This window comes from Salmo salar, chromosome 13, assembly GCF_965601325.2.
Source record: "Salmo salar chromosome 13, fSalSal1, whole genome shotgun sequence".
In the NCBI taxonomy this organism is placed as follows: Eukaryota; Metazoa; Chordata; class Actinopteri; order Salmoniformes; family Salmonidae; genus Salmo; species Salmo salar.
In genome coordinates, this window is record NC_138303.1 from 28154797 (window position 1) to 28176122 (window position 21326).

Here is a 21326-nt window from a genome sequence, read left to right on the forward strand (position 1 = left end):
TAATACAATGTGGTACACATAGTATATGAATGAAAAATCCCTTTCAGCAACGAGGATAGGCTAGGTTTGAGGATAGGCTAGCTGAGACAGTGAGTGATTATCGAGCTAACATACAGATAACAGGTTCTTCATGCCGATAACGAAACAGGTGTATCCGATGAGCCAGTCCCAGAGCCTGAGGATGTATCGTACAGGCTGCATGAGCAGGCTGCCCCCGAACAGCATGAAGTAGAAGCAGGCTAGCAGGTAGCCCAGGCAGAAGATGTTAATGCGGGTGGTGCCTGTGATGAAGATGAGGCACAGCACCAGCCAGAAGAAGTAGCTGAACACAAACACCTTGACCATGTCCAGGTAGGACCTGAGGGAAGGAGAGACACATCCATATTACCAATTGAGTAGGTGCAGGAATTTTTCTATACCATGTGACCAGACTGGAAAAAACTCTGGGCCCTAGTTGTAGGCTGTAAGTTGTTTCATGAAAACTATAAAAGAGTTGTCTAAAGCACTTACAGGTCTGCGACCACACTAGCTTAGAGAGTCCTCTGACCTGCAGTGGAGGAAGTTGTTGACAGGGATGTACTGGTTGAAGGAGCGTGGGTCCAAGCTGCGGCTGATCTCCACGTTCTCCCCCCCCATAAGGCGCACCGCGGCACGGTTCTCCTCCTCAAACACCTTCCACTGCAGCGAGGAGCATAGGAGCAGGAGGTGGTCGTCTGGACACACAGAAAAACAAAATGGCTGCCTTGATCACTTACACTACAATACCAGAAGTATGTGGAAAACCTGCTCGTCAAACATCTCATTCCAAAATCATGTGCAATAATATGGAGTTGGTCCCTCCTTTGCTGCTATAACAGCCTCCACTCTTCTGGGAAGGCTTTCCACTAGATGGTGGAACATTGCTACGAGGACTTGCTTCCATTCAGCCACGAGCATTAATGAGGTCGGGCACTGATGTTGGGCGATTAGGCCTGGCCAGTTCCAATTCATCCCAAAGGTGTTCGATGGGGTTGAGGTCAGGGTTCTGTGCAGGCCAGTCAAGTTCCTCCACACCAATCTTGACAAACCATTTCTGTATGGACCTCACTTTGTGCATTGTCATGCTGAAACAGGAAAAGGTCTTCCCCAAACTATAGCCACAAAGTTGGAAGCACTCTTGTATGCTCTAGCGTTAAGAATTCCCTTCACTGGATCTAAGGGGCCTAGCCCGAACTATGAAAAACAGCTGCAGACCATTATTCCTCCTCCACCAAACTTTGGGGCAGGTAGCGTTTTCCTGGCATCCGCCAAACCCAGATTCGTCAATCAGACTGCCAGATGGTGAAGCGTGCGGTGAACTTTGCACCACTCCAGCTGACAATTGGCATTGCTCATGGTGATCTTAGGCTTGTCTGCGGCTGCTCGGCCATGGAAACCCCTTTCATGAATCTCCCGATGAACAGTTATTGTGCTGACGTTGCTTTCAGAGGCAGATTGGAACTCAGTAGTGAGTGTTGCAACTGAGGACAGACAATCTTTTGATGCACTATGCACTCGGCGGTCCCGTTCTGTGGTCTTGTTGCTCTTAGACATTTCCACTTCACAATAACAGCACTTACAGTTGACCGGGGCAGAAATTTTACGAACTGACTTGTTGAAAAGTGGCATCCTATGACGGTGCCAAGTTAAAAGTCACAGAGCTCTTCAATAAGGTCATTCTACTGCCAATGTTTGTCTGTGGAGATTGCATGGCTGTCAGCAACGGGTCTGGCTGAAATAGCCGAATCCACTAATATATATAGTGTATGTAGGAGATACAAATTGATGTTGTATGAAGGGATTTACATTACACACTATATACAGGGCATTCGGAAAGTATTCAGACCACTTGACTTTTTTTTTGTTACGTTACAGCCTTATTCTAAAATTTACTAAATTGTTTTTTTTTTCTCACCACATGTTTTTTTTCTCACACACAATACCCCAAAATGACAAAGCAAAAACAGGTTTGTAGAATTTTTAGCAAATTCATAAAAACGAAAAACTATACTATTACATTTACATAAGTATTCAGACCCTTTACTCAGTACTTTGTTGAATCACATTTTTTGCAGCGATTACAGCCGTGAGTCTTCTTGAGTATGATGCTACAAGATTGGCACACCTGTTATTGGGGAGTTTCTCCCATTCTTCTCTGCAGATCCTCTCAAGTTCTGTCGGGTTGGATGGGGAGCGTTGCTGCACAGCTATTTTCAGGTCTCTCAGGTCTCTCGGGTAAGTCTGGTTCAAGTCCGGGCTCTGGCTGGGCCACTCAAGGACATTCAGAGACTTGTCCCGAAGCCACTCCTGCATTGTTTTGGCAGTGTGCTTAGGGTTGTTGTCCTATTGGAAGGTGAACCTTCGCCCCAGTCTGAGGTCCTGAGTGCTCTGGAGCAGGTTTTCATCAAGTATCTCTATGTACTTTGCTCCGTTCATCTTTCCCTTGATCCTGACTAGTCTCCCAGTCCCTGATGCTGAACAACATCCCCACAGCATGATGCCGCCACCATCATTTATTTAACCTTTATTTAAGTCCATTAAGAACAGTTAAGACGCTTGGCATTCAGGCCAAAGAGTTCAATCTTGGTTTCATCAGACCAGAGAATCTTGTTTCTCATGGTCTGAGAGTCCTTTAGGTGCCTTTTGGCAAACTCCAAGATGGCTGTCATGTGCCTTTTACTGAGGAGTGGCTTCCGTCTGGCCACCCTACCATAAAGGCCTGATTGGTGAAGTGGTACAGAGATGGTTGTCTTTCTGGAAGGTTCTCCCATCTCCATCAGGATCTTGGTCCTTGACCAAGGCCCTTCTCCCCCAATTGCTCAGTTTGGCCGGACGGCCAGCTCTAGGAAGAGTCTTGGTGGTTTCAATCTTCTTTCATTTAAGAATGATGGAGGCCACTGTGTTTTTGGGGACCTTCAATGCTGCAGACATTATTTGGTACCCTTCCCCAGATCTGTGCCTCGACACAATCCTGTCTTGGAGCTCTACGGACAATTCCTTCCACCTCATGGCTTGGTTTTTTCTCTGACATGCACTGTCAACTGTGGGACCTTATATAGACAGGTGTGTGCCTTTCCAAATCATGTCCAATCAATTGAATTTACCACACGTGGACTCCAATCAAGTTGTAGAAACATCTCAAGGATGATCAGTGGTAACAGGATGCACCTGAGCTCAATTTAGAGTCTCATAGCAAGGGTCTGAATACTTATGTAATAAGGTATTTTTATTTTTTATTTGTAATACATTTGCTGAAATAAAAATACATTGTTTTCGCTTTGTTATTATGGGGTATGGTGTGTAGATTGATCAGGACTTTTGAAAAATTTAATCCATTTTAAAATGAGGCTGTAAAGTAACAAAGTGTGGAAAAAGGGAAGGGGACAGAATACTTTCCAAATGCACTGTATAGTAGTCAATGGCCTGAATCCTTGAGATATGCATTCATACTTTCATGTAAATCAAGAAAGAATGTCAATAGGAGATTTCCCCCAAATTACTGAAATTGGAAATGGCTGGGATGAAGACAGAGAGACTCACAGAAAATGAAGTAAGGGGCAGGACGCATGGCGAAGTCAGGCAGATAAAGCCACTTGATGAGGTTAGAGGTCAGGGCCTGACTTGAGGTCCTCCATGGATAATCTGACACATAGAGGAGAAAATTAAGAAAGCAGTGATAGAAACTATTTACTATTCTATCACAGGGTAACTACACATGTTTTTAATGGCAGTAACTCCAGAATGAGGCCTATGTAATATGCAATCGTGTGACTCAAATCCTAATCACACATCAATTATTGTGTAGTTACTACTGTAGTACATTGTAATCTCCAGATATCTCTCCTTACCGACACAGAGAGCGGGAGGGATGCCGATACAGAGCAGGTACTGCAGCACCATGAGTCCTGCAGTGAAGCAGCAGTACTTAGGCCACACCTCCCCTATGGCCTTCCTGCGTCGTCGTGACAGAACAGCCATCAGAGCACAGGAGTGCAGCAGCGCGTAGAAATCCATCCGTTGGCCAATCACATTCACCGCCACCACAAAGCACACCTGAGGGACAGGAAGACCATCTCAAAGAGCTATGCAACCACTGTGACATGATGATCCTTCAAAATGAAAACATATAGATTAACAGCACAAAATCTCAAATAGAAGCTACAGTAAAAGAGCTATATTGGTTGTAGCTACTGTACCTCCAGGCCAAACTTGTAGAAGAAGTAGTTGATGAAGTACTTGATGCAGGGCAGGATGCCTTGGTCCAGGTGCTGGCGTGTGATGCCTTGGAAGATGATGCTGAAGGTGGGGACCTTGAGGTCATTGTGGAGGCGATAGTAGAGCTGGTGTCTATGGACCGTCACCTCAAACACCAGCAGCCCCAGCACCATCAGGTGGTTCTGACAAGAAAAAAAACACAACCAAAGAACACTCAGACGATAGAACCACAGATTAATGAAGCTACCACACTAATAATAGGATATTCATTTCTATGTACCATACTTACCATTATGTATTAATCTGTTATTAAAATGCATACATCTCAATATCTCTCTTTCAATGGTTTTCATGGCCATACAGTGCATGGCATGACTGACAAATGACATTATTACAATATTACTAAATAACCACAGACACTGAGCAAAAAGCTTGTCTTACCCTGAGACAGGGCAGGATCCTGTCTTCACACTTGCGCAGCTCTCCACACCATATGGCTGGGTCAACAGGCTTCACATAAAGTACAGACCTCCTCAGCAGCTCTGCCATGTTCCCCTCCAGCTCCAGCCCTGTCCCATTAACTGACACCAGGCTCTGCACAAACAGAGATGCATACTACTGTAAATGTAGATAGTCACACACACACACATGCACGCAAACATGACATAATTCCCTTGGGAGCCAACCATTGCCAAGTAGATATTGATGCTACAGAATAATTCATTTTCAGTATTTGGTCAGTGTTTTGCATTCTAGCGGTAAGTAAACTCACAGTGGTACAGTTGGAGGAGTACTCCAGAGGTTTGATGACCTTGAGCTGGTACAGCATCTTACACACCACCATGACACAGGCCCAGACTGAGGACACACTGGAGGCGATGGGGCGGACCCGGGGGAAGGGCAGGGCAAAGGCCCACAGTACCAGAAACAAGAAGTTCATCAGAGACACCTTGGGCAAAGGAACGCAAAGCATGAAAGCACATGTTTAGTGCAGACCCCCTACACAGCGTTTGTGGTGAAATCAGTGCAGTGAAATGCAGTAGATGCACCATAAAATGTACTCTAAATGGGGTAAAGGTACAATGACAACATGGAGTTTCAGGGTCACATAAAGACCTCTGACCTCTTGCAGGGACACCCAGATGATGCCGGTAGAGACGATCTTGAGGCTGTGGAGCTCTAGCAGCCTCCAACTTATCTCTTGAGCCCTCTGGAAGACAGCCAGAGCCTGGAGCAGCAGCAGGCCGGCCCGGTCCACCAACAACCCCCACTGTGTCAGACGCTCCTCTGGGGCGCCGACCGGACACAACAAGGACACCAGACTCAGGGTCAGATAAAAGATGTGATATTTCGCAGACTGTTTCGTTTATGTGGCATATTTGTTTGTATTGTCTATGTGCTGTTAAAATTAGCTTACTTTTGGTACAGTAAATTAGAATCTGAATCTCAGTGGCACACACCTGTTCCCTCCCGCTCCTCCTCAGATTTCTTCTCTGATGAGGCAGACAGTCCGTCACTGTCCAACGTGTGCTGACTCCCCACACGTCCTGACTCCCCACTCATCTGCTTACTCTGCTCCTTCGCCATCCTAGCAGGGAGACGATAGGCAAGTCATATAATAAGTAATACACCATATACAGTACATACTGTATAATAATGATACAATACATGTAAAGGAAGGAAATGTATGGAAAAATGTACCGTTTCTGTAACTTTTCAATGTTTTCTTTAATTCTGAGGAAAGATACAAATCAGTTAAACACTATACTTAGAATGCAAACATTCTTTTAAATTATCTGAAAAATATTACATTACCATTTTTAAGAATTCGTAATGGACTGATGGAATGAAATGATATCACCCAAATATATTTTTGACCAATAAAATGGGGTTGCCTTCTCTGTATATTACTGCAACGCATTATCAAAGCATGAGCTTGACTCCTTTTATACTTTAAGTTTGCCTGACTAAGGGTGTTTAAGATTTCTGAAACACTAGGCAAACCCCGGTGTGTGAAGCATGCCATTCACGGAGACAGAAATGCAGCTCTTACATGTCAGCTATCACATTGACTGATTTTCTCAGCTCTTCCTCTCTGGATGAAGAAAGATGGACAGAATAGATGAGACACAACATAGAGATGAGTGAAGAATGACAGCATGTTTTTCCCAAAGAATTAAACATAATTGGAGCAATCAGATCATTACATTAATTTACTCCGTTTTCAATTTTTAGATTATACTGATACATTGTACATCTTTTTTTAAATTAAAGGCTCAGTGCAGTCAAAACATTATTAAATATATTTCCACAATATGAGGTTGGAATAATAGCATGAAATTGTGAAAATTATGATAATGCCCATTTAGTGTAAGAGCTGTTTGAGAAGACCACCTGAAATTTCAACCTGTTTTGGTGGGAAGACATCACTAGATGGTAAATTAGTAAATAGACCAATAAGAAAGAGAGTTCCAAACCTCTCTGCCAATAACAGCTTGTTTTCTGTTTTCACCTCCCCACTCAGACCACTCCCAGACAGTCCTAGCAAAATTATTGTTTGAGAAATTGTTCTTTGCTAAGAAGCTTTTTTTGTTTCTTGTTGACCATTTTCATTGGAAAAAAGGTACTTAATTGTTACACAAAAATTATTTGACATTGAGATGAAAACAGCTGCATTGGACCTTTAAGAAAATGCCTCTAAAAATACCAGTTGACATGAAAATGACATGAAAGGACCACTTTGATGGACTAGTAACAGTTCCCTCCTCCCTGATATAAAGCACATTATAACCTGGGTGGTTCGAGCCCTGAATGCTGATTGGCTGAATGCCATGGTATATCAGACCGTATACGTTGTATGACAAAACATTTATTTTTACTCTTCTAATTATGTTGGTAACCAGTTTATAATAGCAATAAGGCACCTCCGGGGTTTGTGGTATATGGCAAATATACCACAGCTAAGGGCTGTATCCAGGCACTCCACATTGCATTGTGCGTAAGAACAGCCCTTAGCCGTGTTATATTGACCATATACCACAACCCACGGGTCTTATTGTTTAAGTATCCCAGGGGTTGTGATCAGGTTAGCTGTCCCACCTGGTTTGTCCCTGGCGGACAGGTATGTTGTCCAGGTTGGTGAGCTCCAGGAACTCCTGGTTGAAATAGTGCAGCTGCAGGATGCAGGCCAATAGGAAGGCTGCAGGGAGGAGGATCCGAGCAAACAGCTCCACAGTGTTGTACTGCTCCAACCCCAGATCACGCAGACTAGAGGACAGAGGACAGGGACAGCACTGAGCATATAACATCTACCAGTGGTGCTAACGGTGCTAATGGAATGACATCAAACACATGGGAACCATGTGTTTGATGTATTTTATACCATTCCACTGATTCCGCTCCAGCCGTTACCAAGAGCTCGTGCTCCCCAATTAAGGTGCCAGCAACCTCCTGGGATGTCTACAGTATGTTATTAGTCATGGATCGTCAGGGAGACTTTCAGACACAGAATACAAGATATGAGGAATTTCTGGCCAATGAATCAATTAACACTGTAGCACTTTAAAGTCTTGGGGTGACTACAACAATATGGAGGCATAAGAAGCACTGTGAATGTATAGGGTTGGCCACAGTGCCACCATACACACTCACCCTTCCTCAGACATGCCCATGATCTGTCTGAACAGGCCAGACACTGTCTTAAACTGGTACATGTAGATGGCTATCAGGACGACCATGGAGTAGCCCACCACCACCGCCCAGAAGTACTTTAGCACTCGCCTCCATACGTCATAACGGATCTGAGGAACGGTAACATCAATACCATGATAATCAAGGTCAAATCACTCTACAAATACTAATCACAGGGAGCAATGTTAACAGTAAAATATGTTATTTTAGAAAGATCATTCAAGCGCTCTGATTTCCCTCAATTACTACCCACATTTCATGACAACAGGCGTCCACAAAACAAGTTGCCTTTTCAAACCCATTTATCATCTCAGTCTTCGAGAGAAACAGTCTTTTCACACCACTTCGATACAGCTACACTCTTAGAATAAAAGGTTATTTGCAGGGGGATAGGGTTCTACCAAGAACTGTTTTGATCTGAAGAACCCTTTTTAGAAGACAGTAAACCTTTAATAGGCTGACCACACCGGGAGCATCGCGTGCGCAGGCGTTGCAAAATAAATTTTGAAATCTACGTTATTCAATTATTGCGCCCAGACTGCTCGCGCGAGTCAACGAGCATCTGCTTTGCCAAGGGCTAAAATAGAAGTCACGTGCCATCTCCTCATTGGTTATACCCACGTGGGTGATTGAAAGACAACTTTGTTGCCGGTCGTCGTGGTAGTACTATGAAAGTTTAGATGCCAATCACCATATAAGTTCAAAGATGAAAAAGCCTGGAAGGAGGAGAGATGACTAGAAACGATTCGGTTGACCGTTTTATGTGTGGATTAATTGTCGGAGTAGAGGACCTTGTGCATTTCAGGTAAAATAACAACTCAATGTTTATATCCTAGGACAAATTAGCTAGCAACAGCAAGCTAGCTAAGTAGGACAAATTAGCTAGCTAGCTAAATTGCCATACATGTTAAATGCTTTTCGATCTGTCCCCAAATTAATGTAATTGGTTCAGAGTTTGTTTTGATATTTTAACCTGCGTGTCGTGATCGTGTTTGGTGTGGGGGGACAAAATAAATGTATGCACGATGGCGCACGCGCTCAGACGGTTTGGGTTCCATGTTACACGGAGCTGAATGCAGGTTGCAGGTAAGGATCCAACCCTTTTTTTCAATTTTCGCCTAAAATGACATACACAAATCTAACTGCCTGTAGCTCAGGACCTGATGCAAGGATATACCATTTTAAAGGAAACACTTTGAAGTTTGTGGAAATGTGAAATTAATGTAGGAGAATATAACACACTAGATCTGGTAAAAGATAATACAAAGAAAAAAACATGAGGTTTATTTCTGTACCATCATCTTTGAAATGCAAAAGAAAGGCCATAATGTATTCCAGCCCAGGCACAATTTAAATTTTGGCCACTAGATGGCAGCAGTGTATGTGCAAAGGTTTACACTGATCCAATGAACCATTGCATATCTGTTCAAAATGTTGTATCAAGACTGCCCAAATGTGCCTAATTGGTTTATTAATACATTTTCAAGTTCATAATTGTGCACTCTCCTCAAACAATAGCATGGTATTCTTTCACTGTAATAGCTACTGTAAATTGGACAGCGCGGTTAGATTAATAAGAAATTAAGCTTTCTGCCCATATCAGATGTCTATGTCCTGGGAAAATGTTTTGTTACTTACAACCCCATGTTGACATGCTAATCACATTAGCCCCCGTAGAAGTTAACAATTCCTAACTCTGGATTCCAATAGGAATTACACATCACTTTGCAAGCTAGCATAATGTGACTTGCAGGCCTGATATGGCAACATCACTATGTTAGGGTATTATTAGCCCCTCAAATAAAGGCCTTATGATATATGTAATGTATTATCATAAATAATGCAATTGTAAAGGTTAATAAGGCTGTTGGAACCGCTCATAGGAAGAACCCTCCAAAGATAAAAGGGTTCTCGGTAGAACCCTTCACAGACAGTTCTAGGAAGAACCTTTCGATGATAACCGATTTATAATGGGTTCTAGGCAGAACCCTTCATTGAGGGTTCTAGGTAGAACCATATACAGGGGGTTCTTTGAAGAACCCTACATAGAGGGTTCTAGATAGAACCCTCTGCAAAGGGTTCTACACAGCATTAAAAAAGGTTCCCCTACGGGGACAAACCGAAGAACCCCTTATGGTTCTACTTAGCCCATTTTTTTCTAAGAGTGTACGACCGGAAGTTACTTTTTTATCAGGCTAGGAAAACTTACGCAGTAGGTTGGGAGAATTAACTTAGCAGGTTAGGAGAATTAGGTTAGGCTAGGAAAAGGATTAGGGTTAGCGAAAATGCTCTCCTAACCTGCTATGAAAATCACTCCCAGTTGTAGCTGTATCAAAGTGGTGTGAAAAGAATGTGTCCCCTGTCTTCATATGTTAATTACGCATTCACAATTTAATTATATAATAATAACTAAATTATTAAATGTAATGCAGCAATATACGCAATATATATTTCCCCTCAGTCAGACTGTATGTGAAACATCGATGCTGCTGGCAATGATAAACAAAAGGGTCATCTTGGCTTCCTTACAGTATGTGTGGTGTGAGGTAGTAGTTAAGCCATTAAGCTTCTGTAAGTGCTCAGAGCTAAAAGGTCAGCAGAAATACAAGATGGGGAGGGAAACCAGGAAAACAGCAGCATAAATGTTTTGTGTCTGTGTTTACGAAGTAGGATCAATATTCATAACCGGATCTGTATTGATGAGAGTCTCGAGCTGTCGTTGAAGTATTGGACGCAAAGGGCAGTAAATGTGTCATAATGTTTTGTTGACCCTCTTCGCTTCTTAAGTGCCGTAAACAGCTAATGATGACTATTAGTTAGTTAGTTAATTACCATATCAGTAGCGTCACTAGGGTGTGAGACAATCATACTGTGTAAGGGTGAGTGGGGTCAGTGATAAGGTTCCGTATTTACAGAGCCAGGGTCTGAAATTAACTTTTTGGTCAACTAGATTATATGGCTCTTAAATCAAACAATTTCCCAGCCGTTTTCCTTTTCATTTGACACAATCTTTCACTCAGTTTGTTAATTCCCTTCTCTTTTTAATAACATTGTATATAGAATCTTATATAATATAAACTTTATTTATATAGCACAATCCATATGGTATTTCCTATGTAGTATACACAACAACATTGGTTTAACATTATCTAGAAGTAAGTATGAGGCCCACCTGATAGAGGACGACACAGAAGAGGAACAGCACGATGTAGAGGATCTTGTAGACCATCACCTTCCCGGAGAAGCTGACCACAAAGAACATGGAGCAGCAGAACAGGATCCAGTACTTCACCAGGGTTCCCTTGACCGCTGAACCCAGCATCTCCATTATGAGGGAGGTGTCACCTTCATCCGCTAAGGGAGAGGAGGAACACAACATAGAACTGGTTCAAAGGGTCAAACACAATGTAGACCTGGTTCAAAGGGTCAAACACCTCTGTGGGTTAGAGCACTGTTAAGTGAAGAATGTTACAGACACCTGGGTACAATATCATTTTCATTTCTAATGCATGTGTTACTGTATTAGAGAATGTGACTTTATCAGTTTGAATCCATAAAGTATGCATAAAAGGAGAAGAGTCCAGACGTGGTAGCACTTTGACTTCATCCAGAGACTCTTCTGACTCCTTCAGATCCTGCTCTTCCTGTTTCTCCTTCAGTTGTTGACGGAACAGAAGCAAGAAGCTAAAGGCGTAGAACACCTTGGCTCCCAGGTGGATGCAGGGTGCTGGGTAAGTGGCCATGTCAAAGTCTACCAGCACGGCGTGGGCTAGGTCAGGGTAAAGCTCGTCCCGCCGCAGCCTCAGACTGCTCAGGAAGGCAAGCAGTAGCAGCACGGTGCCGTACACTGCCAGGAAGGGAGCACTCATCATGGCATAGCGCCGACGGTCACGCATTATCCAGATCAGACAGGACCACACCAGCAGGGCAAACGTCAGCCAGCTGTTATAGGTGATGCTCCACACCTGAGGGGTTGAAGGAACACAGCAGACAGGGATACCTAGTCAGTTATCCAACAGAATGAATCAGAGAGGTGAGGGGGCTGCCTTAATCGACACCCACATCTTCAACGCCCGGGGAACAGTGGGTTAACCGCCTTGCTCAGGGGCAAAACGACAGATTTTTACCTTGTCAGCTCGAGGATTCCATCCAGCAACCTTTCGGTTACTGGCCCAATGCTCTAACCACTTGGCTACCTGCCGCTGACACTATACACATCTTAAATACACTCTTAGAAAAATGGGTTCCAAAAGGGTTCTTCAGCTGTCCCCACAGGAGAACCCTTTTGGGTGCCATGTAGAACCCTTTGAGGAATGGGTTCTATATGGAACCCGAAACAATTCTACCTGGAACCAAAAAGGGTTCTTCAAAGGGTTTTGCTATGGGGGCATCTGAAGAACCCTTTTAGGCAGCACTTTTTTTCCTAGTATAGTTATATAACCATGTTTATGTTACAGAGATGTGAAGGTAATTCATCTCTATTCAGTTTGACTTTTAAAGGAATTGTTTTCAGAAAGTGAATTGTTCAGTGACTAAAGTGGTTTACCATCATGATGATGAGTGCGCTGACGTAGCTGTGCTTCATGATGAACAAGCCGAACACAACCAGTCCACTGGGGCCAGGAGAGGTGGGAACAGTCTCTGTATCACTCATCGACACCTCACTCCTCTCCTTCTCTTCCTCACTCATCTCTTTCAACTCCTCTGACTCTGAGAGAGGAGAAACAGCTGGAGGAAGGAGTTTAGAAGAGTTTCTATTCCATATAATTGCCATATTTTAAAACTGTGCCGTGTCAGTTTCTACACTAGTGAGGGATATTTATTCACTATCAGTTTACTACCATTTATTCATGACTGGGTAAGATCAAAATATTCAGGTGGATATAAATAATACGGTAACACTTTATTTGGATAGTCCATCTGTAGATTCTCTACAGTAACATTTCAACTATTTACTAATCCTAACCCTAGCTCTAACCCTAACCTTAACCTTTAATCTAACCCTAAACTTAACCCTTACCCTAAAACTAGCCCTAACCTTAACCCGTACCCTTATTCTTAACCTAACCGTAACCCTAACCATAACATTAGCAAGCAGTTGCTTGTCAACAGATAGTTATGCATCTACATATGAGCATTCCGGACTATCCAAATAAAATGTGACCAATAATACTTCCCATACGTCATCTACCTTGTGAGGGTGCCAAGTCTATTCCTTCATATTGTGGTGGAGCGTAGCAGTTTGTATATCCTGCCGCTGGCCCTCCCATCAGTGACCCCATCTCCTGTTCTCTCAGATCATGCCATGATCTGCTCATCAGTAAAACCATTGGCTGCAGAGGAAAAACTGTTTACTATGAATTTTGTCTTTGAAGAAAAGTGATGCACATCAAATTTACAGTGTCTAACCAGACATTTAAAGTCTCTTTAAAGTAGTTATAACAACAACACTTTGGGGCACATTGGGAGAGCAGAATATAGTTCATGTACCTCCTCATCTGGCATGTACGCTTCATCATCCGTACTGGTCAGTAGCTGTGATAGACAAAGAAAGACAACTGTTCAAGAAATCTGTAGAAAATCATGTTGGTAACACTTCAAGAGGCTAGATTTGGAAATGTAGAAGGTTTTAACACCTCCAGTCTGTCTCCTGAGATGAATAAGATCTTGGAGAAGCTGGGGGGATCCTCAAGGGCTTCTACTGGACTCTCAGACTTCTCCAGAGTATCCTGGCAGAAATACACAGACAGCACCATGAAATGGCTGACACACAATGAACACCTCCAATAAAGCATAAGCCAGCAGCTTCAACCCCATTTTTCTTTCATCAACAAGTCATTGGCTGCATATGAAATGGCACCCTATTCACTATATAGAGCCCTAGTCATATAGTTGTGCACTATATAGGGAATAGGGTGCCATTTCGGACGCAATCAATAACTTAGGCCTCTTAGTTGCATTGGCGCCTTAGTCTTAGTTAAAGTACCTCCTCTTCCTCGGTGATGTTGACCCACTTGTGCAGCAGAGCCACCAGTGTGTAATAAAGGAGCAGCAGTACCATGGGGTTGGTGAAGACAGGCCAGCTGATGTCTGGCTGTAGACCCAGACTGTATGGCTCAGTCTCATTGGTTTGGATGATCGCTGTTATACCAAACAGCCTGAACAAAATCAGAGAGAGATACACCAGATCGGTTAACAAACAATATTCACAGTGGATAGATGGCATGTATCAGTTTATGAAATTTAACAGGGATTTGTGTATGTCTGTGTCCAGTGTAGTAGAGTGTGTAATTATTTTCTATTTCGACAATATGAATAAATACAATAGGTTTTTCAGTGGCTGGGTTTCAGCCAGCAAACCAATATGGTAAAAAGGACTGTGTGTATCTGTACAGTCAGTGTCCAACCAGTATCCTGTGATGCTACATCCTGGTCCCATGGCCCTACCTGGCGTAGATGTCCTGTGGGGGTATGATCTGTTGGGCCAGGGGGAGCTGGTACAGGTAGAGGCTCAACAGGTGACCGGCGCTGAATATAGCCATCATCACACAGAGGGTACCGAAGAGCAGCAAGCTGAAGGAGTGGAGAAAAACCCACCACCACACCAGGCCCAGGAACGTCCCGAAATACACCACTGAGGTCAGGGAGGGCAGAGCAATGCCTGGTACATGGGGATAAGCACCAGTCAAGGGGAGAAAGGAGAAGATTATAGTATTGTGGTGGAGCAGATAGTAAATGAGTTGTCTTAATTTGGCTGGGCTACACAGCGGAGAAGGCTGAGCCAATGCAAGACTTTGAGTTTGGCTCGCAAGAATAGTACATAAGAGTCCAAAGTGACTTCTTTGAATGCAATGAATTAGATTACAATCCACAGCAAGGAAAGGAAATCCTTTTGAGATGTACCTGCCAGCCCTAGTAGTATGGTGACAACTACTTTCCCTGCTGTGTTCATGATGGTGGACAGCAAGAGGCGCAGTCCAAGGGAAAATGCAATGAACTTCTGGACAAACTGAGGAAGGGCTGCGGGCACCGCTATGCTTTCATCTGAGCTGTCATAAGACGAGCCGTCTGTGACTTCACTGCCAACCTCAGACTCTGAGTCGGACATCTCCACATCCTGCTTGTCAAAAGAGCACTAGTTTGACAGACATAACACCATTTTACTTTGTAACAGATTTAATCTAAAGGAGTTCCATGTTCAAACCACTAGAGAAGAAGTGCTGAAATACTGCATGACAAAGTGATGCGCCTCACCTTCAATTTCTTTACAACATATTGGCATGTATGATCTACATTTCTAACGCTCTCATTTAAAACAATAATGGTTAAACTTCTGAGTACTGTGAATTGAACAAAAGAGGCAGATGAAATTGGCCATGTGCATACCTCAGGGTCAGAGGGTGCGATACAGTTCTGTTTAAGTTGGGGCTTGGGGCGCAGCAGCTTCCTGACCAGGCGCAGTATGAAGAGGCCTGACAGGAATAGCCCCAGATCAGGGGCTAAGAGACGCACAATGTTCCCTGCATCCACCAAACTGAACCTAGGGACACAACACACATCAAGTGATTAACAACACCCACATTAGAAATAACACCAGTTAGTTTTTAAAAAGTAAAGAAAATGTTGCCCTACCGTACAATGCCCAGATGGTAGAGAATATTCTCCCAATATTCGTTCTCTGTTGAACAACAGATAGAAATCAAGTCTCGTCTTATCAGCAAAATTCCAAAGCAACATCCACCCTCATAAATGTTTTCTTGAATGAGTAAGTTCATTATGCTCTCTGTGCATTAAAAGGCTAAAACAAACATCTGTCTCTCTTTTGGTTGCTGTCCAGCAGCATCTCTGAGTATTTGTTGTTAGTAGCTCAGTGAGCTGATAGAGGCTGGTGTTATCTTACCATACTGAGGCACGTAGGCAAAAGTGATCTGCATGAAACACTGGAGAGCCAGAAACGTCACGCTGGTAGAACAGATGAGCAGCAGGAACGTCCCTGTTTTTCCTTCAGAAATAGAAGACCAGAGACACAGATTACTGGGGGGAGAATAGAATAGAATGGAAACTTTACTTTCAATTTTTGTGACAAATAATGTCTTTCTTCCTATTCCCTACCCCTCCAAGACACATACAAGGTATTCAGATCAGCCAGTCGGTATTCTGTTATCATCCGTAGGGGGGTCACTGGGACAGCAGGTGGTTAGAGCGTTGGACTAATAATCAAAAGGTTGCGAGATTGAATCCCCGAGCTGACAAGGTAAAAATCTGTCATTCTGCCCCTGAACGAGGCAGTTAAACCCACTGTTCCTAGGCCAACATTGAAAATAAGAATTTATTCTTAACTGACTTGCCCGGTTACATTTTTTATTTTTTTTAATTACAAAATTAAACTGCATGTAATTAGGTTGTTACTTTAAATAGCCTTTTTTTACTCCATTTTCCCCCATCTTAATGCCTGAGGATAGTGGTAGAGTCTACTGTGGGAATGCAGATACTATCGGTCTCTGTACTTACAGATACATAGTGAGCTGTGCTTACTAAACGAGGATGGTCACATTCTGCCTTCCCATAGGATGCCTAACAGCACTATTTAAACCACGGAGTCATTCTGTGTCTTAAGAGCAGTTTCTGTGATTGATAGTTTAATAAAGTAGGCTTCATGGATCTGGATTCCCCTGAACAGCAGAACAAATTCAATCAAAAAAAGATAACAGTTGTACTTAACAAAGACATTTGGTTTCAGTTTAATTGTGTGTGTACATCGAATAGATACCGTATCTATGAAGACAAAGATTTATAATGTTCTTTGAAATTTGTATGTCTTTTTATATTAAGGGGGTGTTCTTGAAATGTTAAAATATTCAACTCCAACAAAAGCCAACAATTACCTTTGTAGGCAATAACTGAACAGAACAGAGCAGTAAGACATCAGTGGCATATTAACAGAGGCTGACCCCTATAATTAAGAGAGCAGAGTGAAAACGAGGCCTGGTGGAATGGTGCAGCATTAGCTGAGCCAGCAAATGGGCTTCCGATGCCCGGGTTTTTACTAAAAGCTTTGTTTCATTTCTGCTCTACTAAGTGAAGGCCGGTCAATTCTGCTTCAGTATGATGTGTTTAATCTCTGCACCCCACCCCTGACCACTCAACCCAGGGGTGGTGTCATATTAGCGAGACAAAGATTGAAAAATGATCAACAAAGCTTTTAAAGAGAAAAAGGCTAACAGTCCAGCAAGCCACCATCTCGCAAACGCTGACACCACAACATTTCATTCCACTACAGTATGTAATTACTAGGTTATACATAATAGATCAGGCCATACTGGCTACATCCATTTACAAAGTACATGGCCAATCTTTTAATTCATCAACTTTATTGATAAACATACAATAGAATGCACACACATGTTTGTTTGTTGGTCAATATGAGTTGAGGAATCACACAAACTTGCACACACAACATACACACACACACACACACACACACACACACACACACACACACACACACTGCAACACTCTTAGAAAAAAAGGTTCCAAAAGGGTTCTTTGTGGAGGGATAGGGTTCTACTTAGAACTGTTTTTATCTGAAGAACCCTTTTTGGAAGACAAGGGTTCTTTCTAAGGCAAAGGGTCCTACCTAGAACCTTTAACATCCTATGATGATTTGAAAGGGATGAAGGGTTCTTTGGAAGGCAAGAAGGGTTCTGCATGGAGCCATATTTCCCAGCATGCTCTATTGTGGGTTATTTTCAGAATTGTTTGTTTTAATATCTGTGTTTTGCATTGGTTGATACATTTTATGCTACACAAAGATAAATAAGCTTTTTTTTAAACTAATCCAATCTGTTAGTAATTATTACACACAACTTATTATGCCCGTTACTGGGAATGTAGTTCCAGTTTAGATGATTGAGGTAGTCTCAATATTCAATCCCCCCTACCCTGGCAGTCATTCTGAATGCAGGTTGCAGGTGATAAAAAAAATCCACTTGTTGAATATCCTAACTCTGGCAAGATTCCAGTAGGAATTACACATCTATTTGCAAACCAGCATAATGTGACTTCCAAGCCTGACGTGTTAGGGTATAAGCAGGCCTTCAAATAAAGGCATTTTGATATATGTAATTATTGTTATAAAGAATTTTATTTTAAAGGCTAATGAAGCTGGTGCAACCATTCATAGACGGTTCTAGGAAGAACCCTCCAAAGATAAAAGGGTTATCGGGTAGAACCCTTCATAGATGGTTCTAGTAAGAATCTTTAGATTATAAAATGGTTCTTGGTAGAACCTTTCATAGAGGGTTCCAGGCAGAACCTTATACAGGGGGTTCTATGAAGAAACCTACATAGAGGGTTCTAGGTAGGAACCTTTGCAAAGGGTTCTACCTGGCACCAAAAAGGGTTCCCCAATGTGGACAAACCGAAGAACCCTATATGAGTGAAATTTAACACTATTCTGGAAATAATAGACATGCAGCACAATAAACATGAACATTAAAATGATTTGTCTCCCAAAGGCCACATTGATCAAACATGGTGTTTATTAGCAAACATTAAAACGTATAGAGGACCCTGTAGCATAAATAAAATACAGTGTAACTTGGAATAAATGTGCCTTATTGTTTATAGTCTAGAACTTGAGGTTCCATTTCAGACCCAGTGGTGTTCATCTGAGGTCTTACCTTGCATGGAGGTGAGAGAGGGGTTTGGCAGCAGGGGAAGGGTGAGCAGGAAAAGGAAATACACCACAGACAGACCATTGTACCGGAAGGATGACGCTATGGAGAGATAACAAAGATTTTACATGGATGTTTATTTGTATGTATAATATAATATCTAGGTATATACTGTAATTTTTGTATTGGGTGCTATATTTTATGTGATTGTTCATTATGTTGAGTCCATCTTACGGAAAATTCAAATAAGCACAGTTGAAACAGAAACCAATAATTAATCAACAACTGCTAGAAACAAATAGCCTACTGTTTTATCCATCAAAGAGAAAAGGCATTGGTAATAGAATTCTCTTATGCATTGCACCTACTAGTACAAAATACATACGTGTTGGACTGAACAAAGCCCCATCACACAGTAAACAAGTAGCTAGCTAAAAAACAATGCTGCTTACTGGTCACACACTGACAACAAAATCATGGATCCTAGTTATAACTTAAAACTTTTAATAATACAGAACACTCAAATGAAGGAAAGTATAATTTAATAAGTATTATATTTATTTCTTATTGAAATTACTTGGAATCTTGATTTGCTTTACTTGATGGTGAGGTAGAAAATACACTTAAAAAAATACTATTAATTAACGTGGAAAATGTGTCTTAAAAGTGACAGGCAAAAGTTTCCCTATTTGTTTATTTTTCCTTTCTTATACAAAAGCTAAATACATCATAAAATGATCTGCAATAATATTTTGGTCAGAGCTGATTTTGTCTATTTGATATAACATTAAGAGAGGCATGGCCAGTTGTCAACATGCTCCTTTGGAATACTCGGAAATTATGTCATTTGAGGGCAAAGTGAAAATTCCACAATCTGAAAAGTTCAAAGTTATCTGATTTTAGTGCACAATTACACACAACTCTGAACTCATATGCTCAATATTGTACTGTTGAGAACAGAACAATACAATAAACACACTATTCAACAACTAAAACATTTTATTTCCCATTACAGTTTTACGGCACAATTTACTCAATGACTACACGATTACATTATTACAATGTTTCTGTGTCCACTCAAAGCATTACCATCAGGGGAATCAAGAATTAATTGATTAATCTGCACATTCCCCCAGACAACATGTCTCACATACATTATTTGTGCTTTCTGTAAAGCATCCAAAATTCTGTTTCTAACAATATTCTTTAAGCACGTTATAAAAGCAAAATCTCTCAATAGAACTGGAAAAACCACTGCTATGACCTCAATAACTAACAAGTCCACCATCCTGCTGTATTATTACCTGACACTTGAATTGTTACCTTACATTCTTCCAAACCCAACTTACCTGCAAGCAGAAGAAGAGGTAGTACTAGATTATAGAGTATCCCCACCACAATATCCCCCGCCATGTCTCCTTAACGTGTGAGAGACACCCAGCTCTCTGATCAGACTACTCCCTGGGCTGCCTGTGGCTACAGGTAACTCCCATCCTCTGACACATTTCCCTACTGCAGACACACTGGCTTGAACAGTAGAATCCCAGACCTGAGCACACAGACAGACAGGACTGGAAAGACCAGGCACAGTGATACACTGGAAGAATGATCCCACTCAGCGGTCCTGAATTAGAGGAGCTTCAGTCAAAATGATAGGAAGTTCCAAGACAAGAGGAGCAAGAACTAAATGGTGTTTTGTTGGTTTTAGATGCAGATGTGTGACTCCTTTCCTCTGTCTCATTTTGAACCCCTCTTTTTCCATCTCTCTCTCTCTCTCTGAGTATTCATTAGGCAGAGCAAAATCATACACTTAGTCATAGATGTGGCTAGACTACTTCACTTTGTGGCCATTTGTTGGTATTGTCAAGCTATACAATACAAATAAAATACGGGACATTGATGTGTTTTTCACACATTGTCTTTTAAGCTCTTGACTGGCCCATGTATTTTATTGCTTCTCATCATAATTTTTTGCTGGCGAGTGGAAGTGTATCTAAAATTCATGGACGTAAGGCCATTAAGAGCCAGTGACTGCAGCAGCAGCGCATGGTGAACACAACAAATTGTCTTTCAGTGGAGAAACTAGGCTACACATCCTGTGTTTTTATTTTTTTACTAGGGACATTTATTAATCAGGTCATCCAATTCAATTAACGTGCACCTTCAAATATTGGAGTTCTAAACTAATCCAATCTGAGATCAACACTGAGATCATGGAATTTCATGAATATGAAGAGAACTCACTGAAGGGGCAGACTGCCAATTCTGGCAAATGCCAGATGGACGGGTCCATCTTTAGCCCAGTGGGCCTGCCCGGGCCGATTTCTGGTCCTAGTCTGTCCCTGACTCAATAATAGAGCAGGTCTAGAGTCCCTTCAAAGTAAATCAAGCATGGTGTTGATACTGTAAGCACATGTGAAGCTCTGAGGGGAAACATTTCACCGTTAGTCAATGATCGGAGCAATAAGGAAGAATTGCAGTTATCGCAGGGATATTTATCAAGCTATAGCAGGGTGTATACAGCTGTAGGAATTTAATATGAGCCAGTTTGCTACAGCAGGAAAATAATCCTGAAGCAACAGGAGATGTGAATTATTATGTGGATTATAATTAACAAACATTTTTGTAGAGGTTGATACATTTTTCATTAGGGCAAAAGAAGTCTGAATTTTCAAAGTAGAAATTACAAACTTTAGAAGCCTTTTTAAAACTCAAATACACTACAAG

The 21326-nt window shown here is 42.0% G+C and overlaps 1 protein-coding gene across 1 annotated transcript in view; it reads right to left on the reverse strand.

Annotated features, from left to right (window-relative positions):
* LOC106566694 (piezo-type mechanosensitive ion channel component 2) overlaps nt 1–20012 on the reverse strand; it is a 33479-nt gene extending 13467 nt beyond the window's left edge. Inside the window, exons 1-26 of the mRNA XM_082959696.1 lie at nt 19949–20012; nt 18606–18701; nt 15824–15925; nt 15556–15601; nt 15310–15463; nt 14827–15058; nt 14371–14584; nt 13910–14081; nt 13560–13652; nt 13449–13458; nt 12470–12633; nt 11510–11888; nt 11096–11277; nt 7885–8033; nt 7352–7500; nt 6287–6341; nt 5935–5967; nt 5694–5821; nt 5357–5520; nt 5006–5182; nt 4675–4827; nt 4215–4415; nt 3867–4071; nt 3559–3660; nt 548–713; nt 115–358 (exon numbers count right to left, since the gene is read on the reverse strand). Coding sequence (XP_082815822.1) covers nt 115–358; nt 548–713; nt 3559–3660; nt 3867–4071; nt 4215–4415; nt 4675–4827; nt 5006–5182; nt 5357–5520; nt 5694–5821; nt 5935–5967; nt 6287–6341; nt 7352–7500; nt 7885–8033; nt 11096–11277; nt 11510–11888; nt 12470–12633; nt 13449–13458; nt 13560–13652; nt 13910–14081; nt 14371–14584; nt 14827–15058; nt 15310–15463; nt 15556–15601; nt 15824–15925; nt 18606–18701; nt 19949–20012 — 3834 coding nt within the window. The remainder of the gene's footprint in view (nt 1–114; nt 359–547; nt 714–3558; nt 3661–3866; nt 4072–4214; nt 4416–4674; nt 4828–5005; nt 5183–5356; nt 5521–5693; nt 5822–5934; nt 5968–6286; nt 6342–7351; nt 7501–7884; nt 8034–11095; nt 11278–11509; nt 11889–12469; nt 12634–13448; nt 13459–13559; nt 13653–13909; nt 14082–14370; nt 14585–14826; nt 15059–15309; nt 15464–15555; nt 15602–15823; nt 15926–18605; nt 18702–19948) is intronic.
* Nucleotides 20013–21326: the final 1314 nt, after the last annotated feature.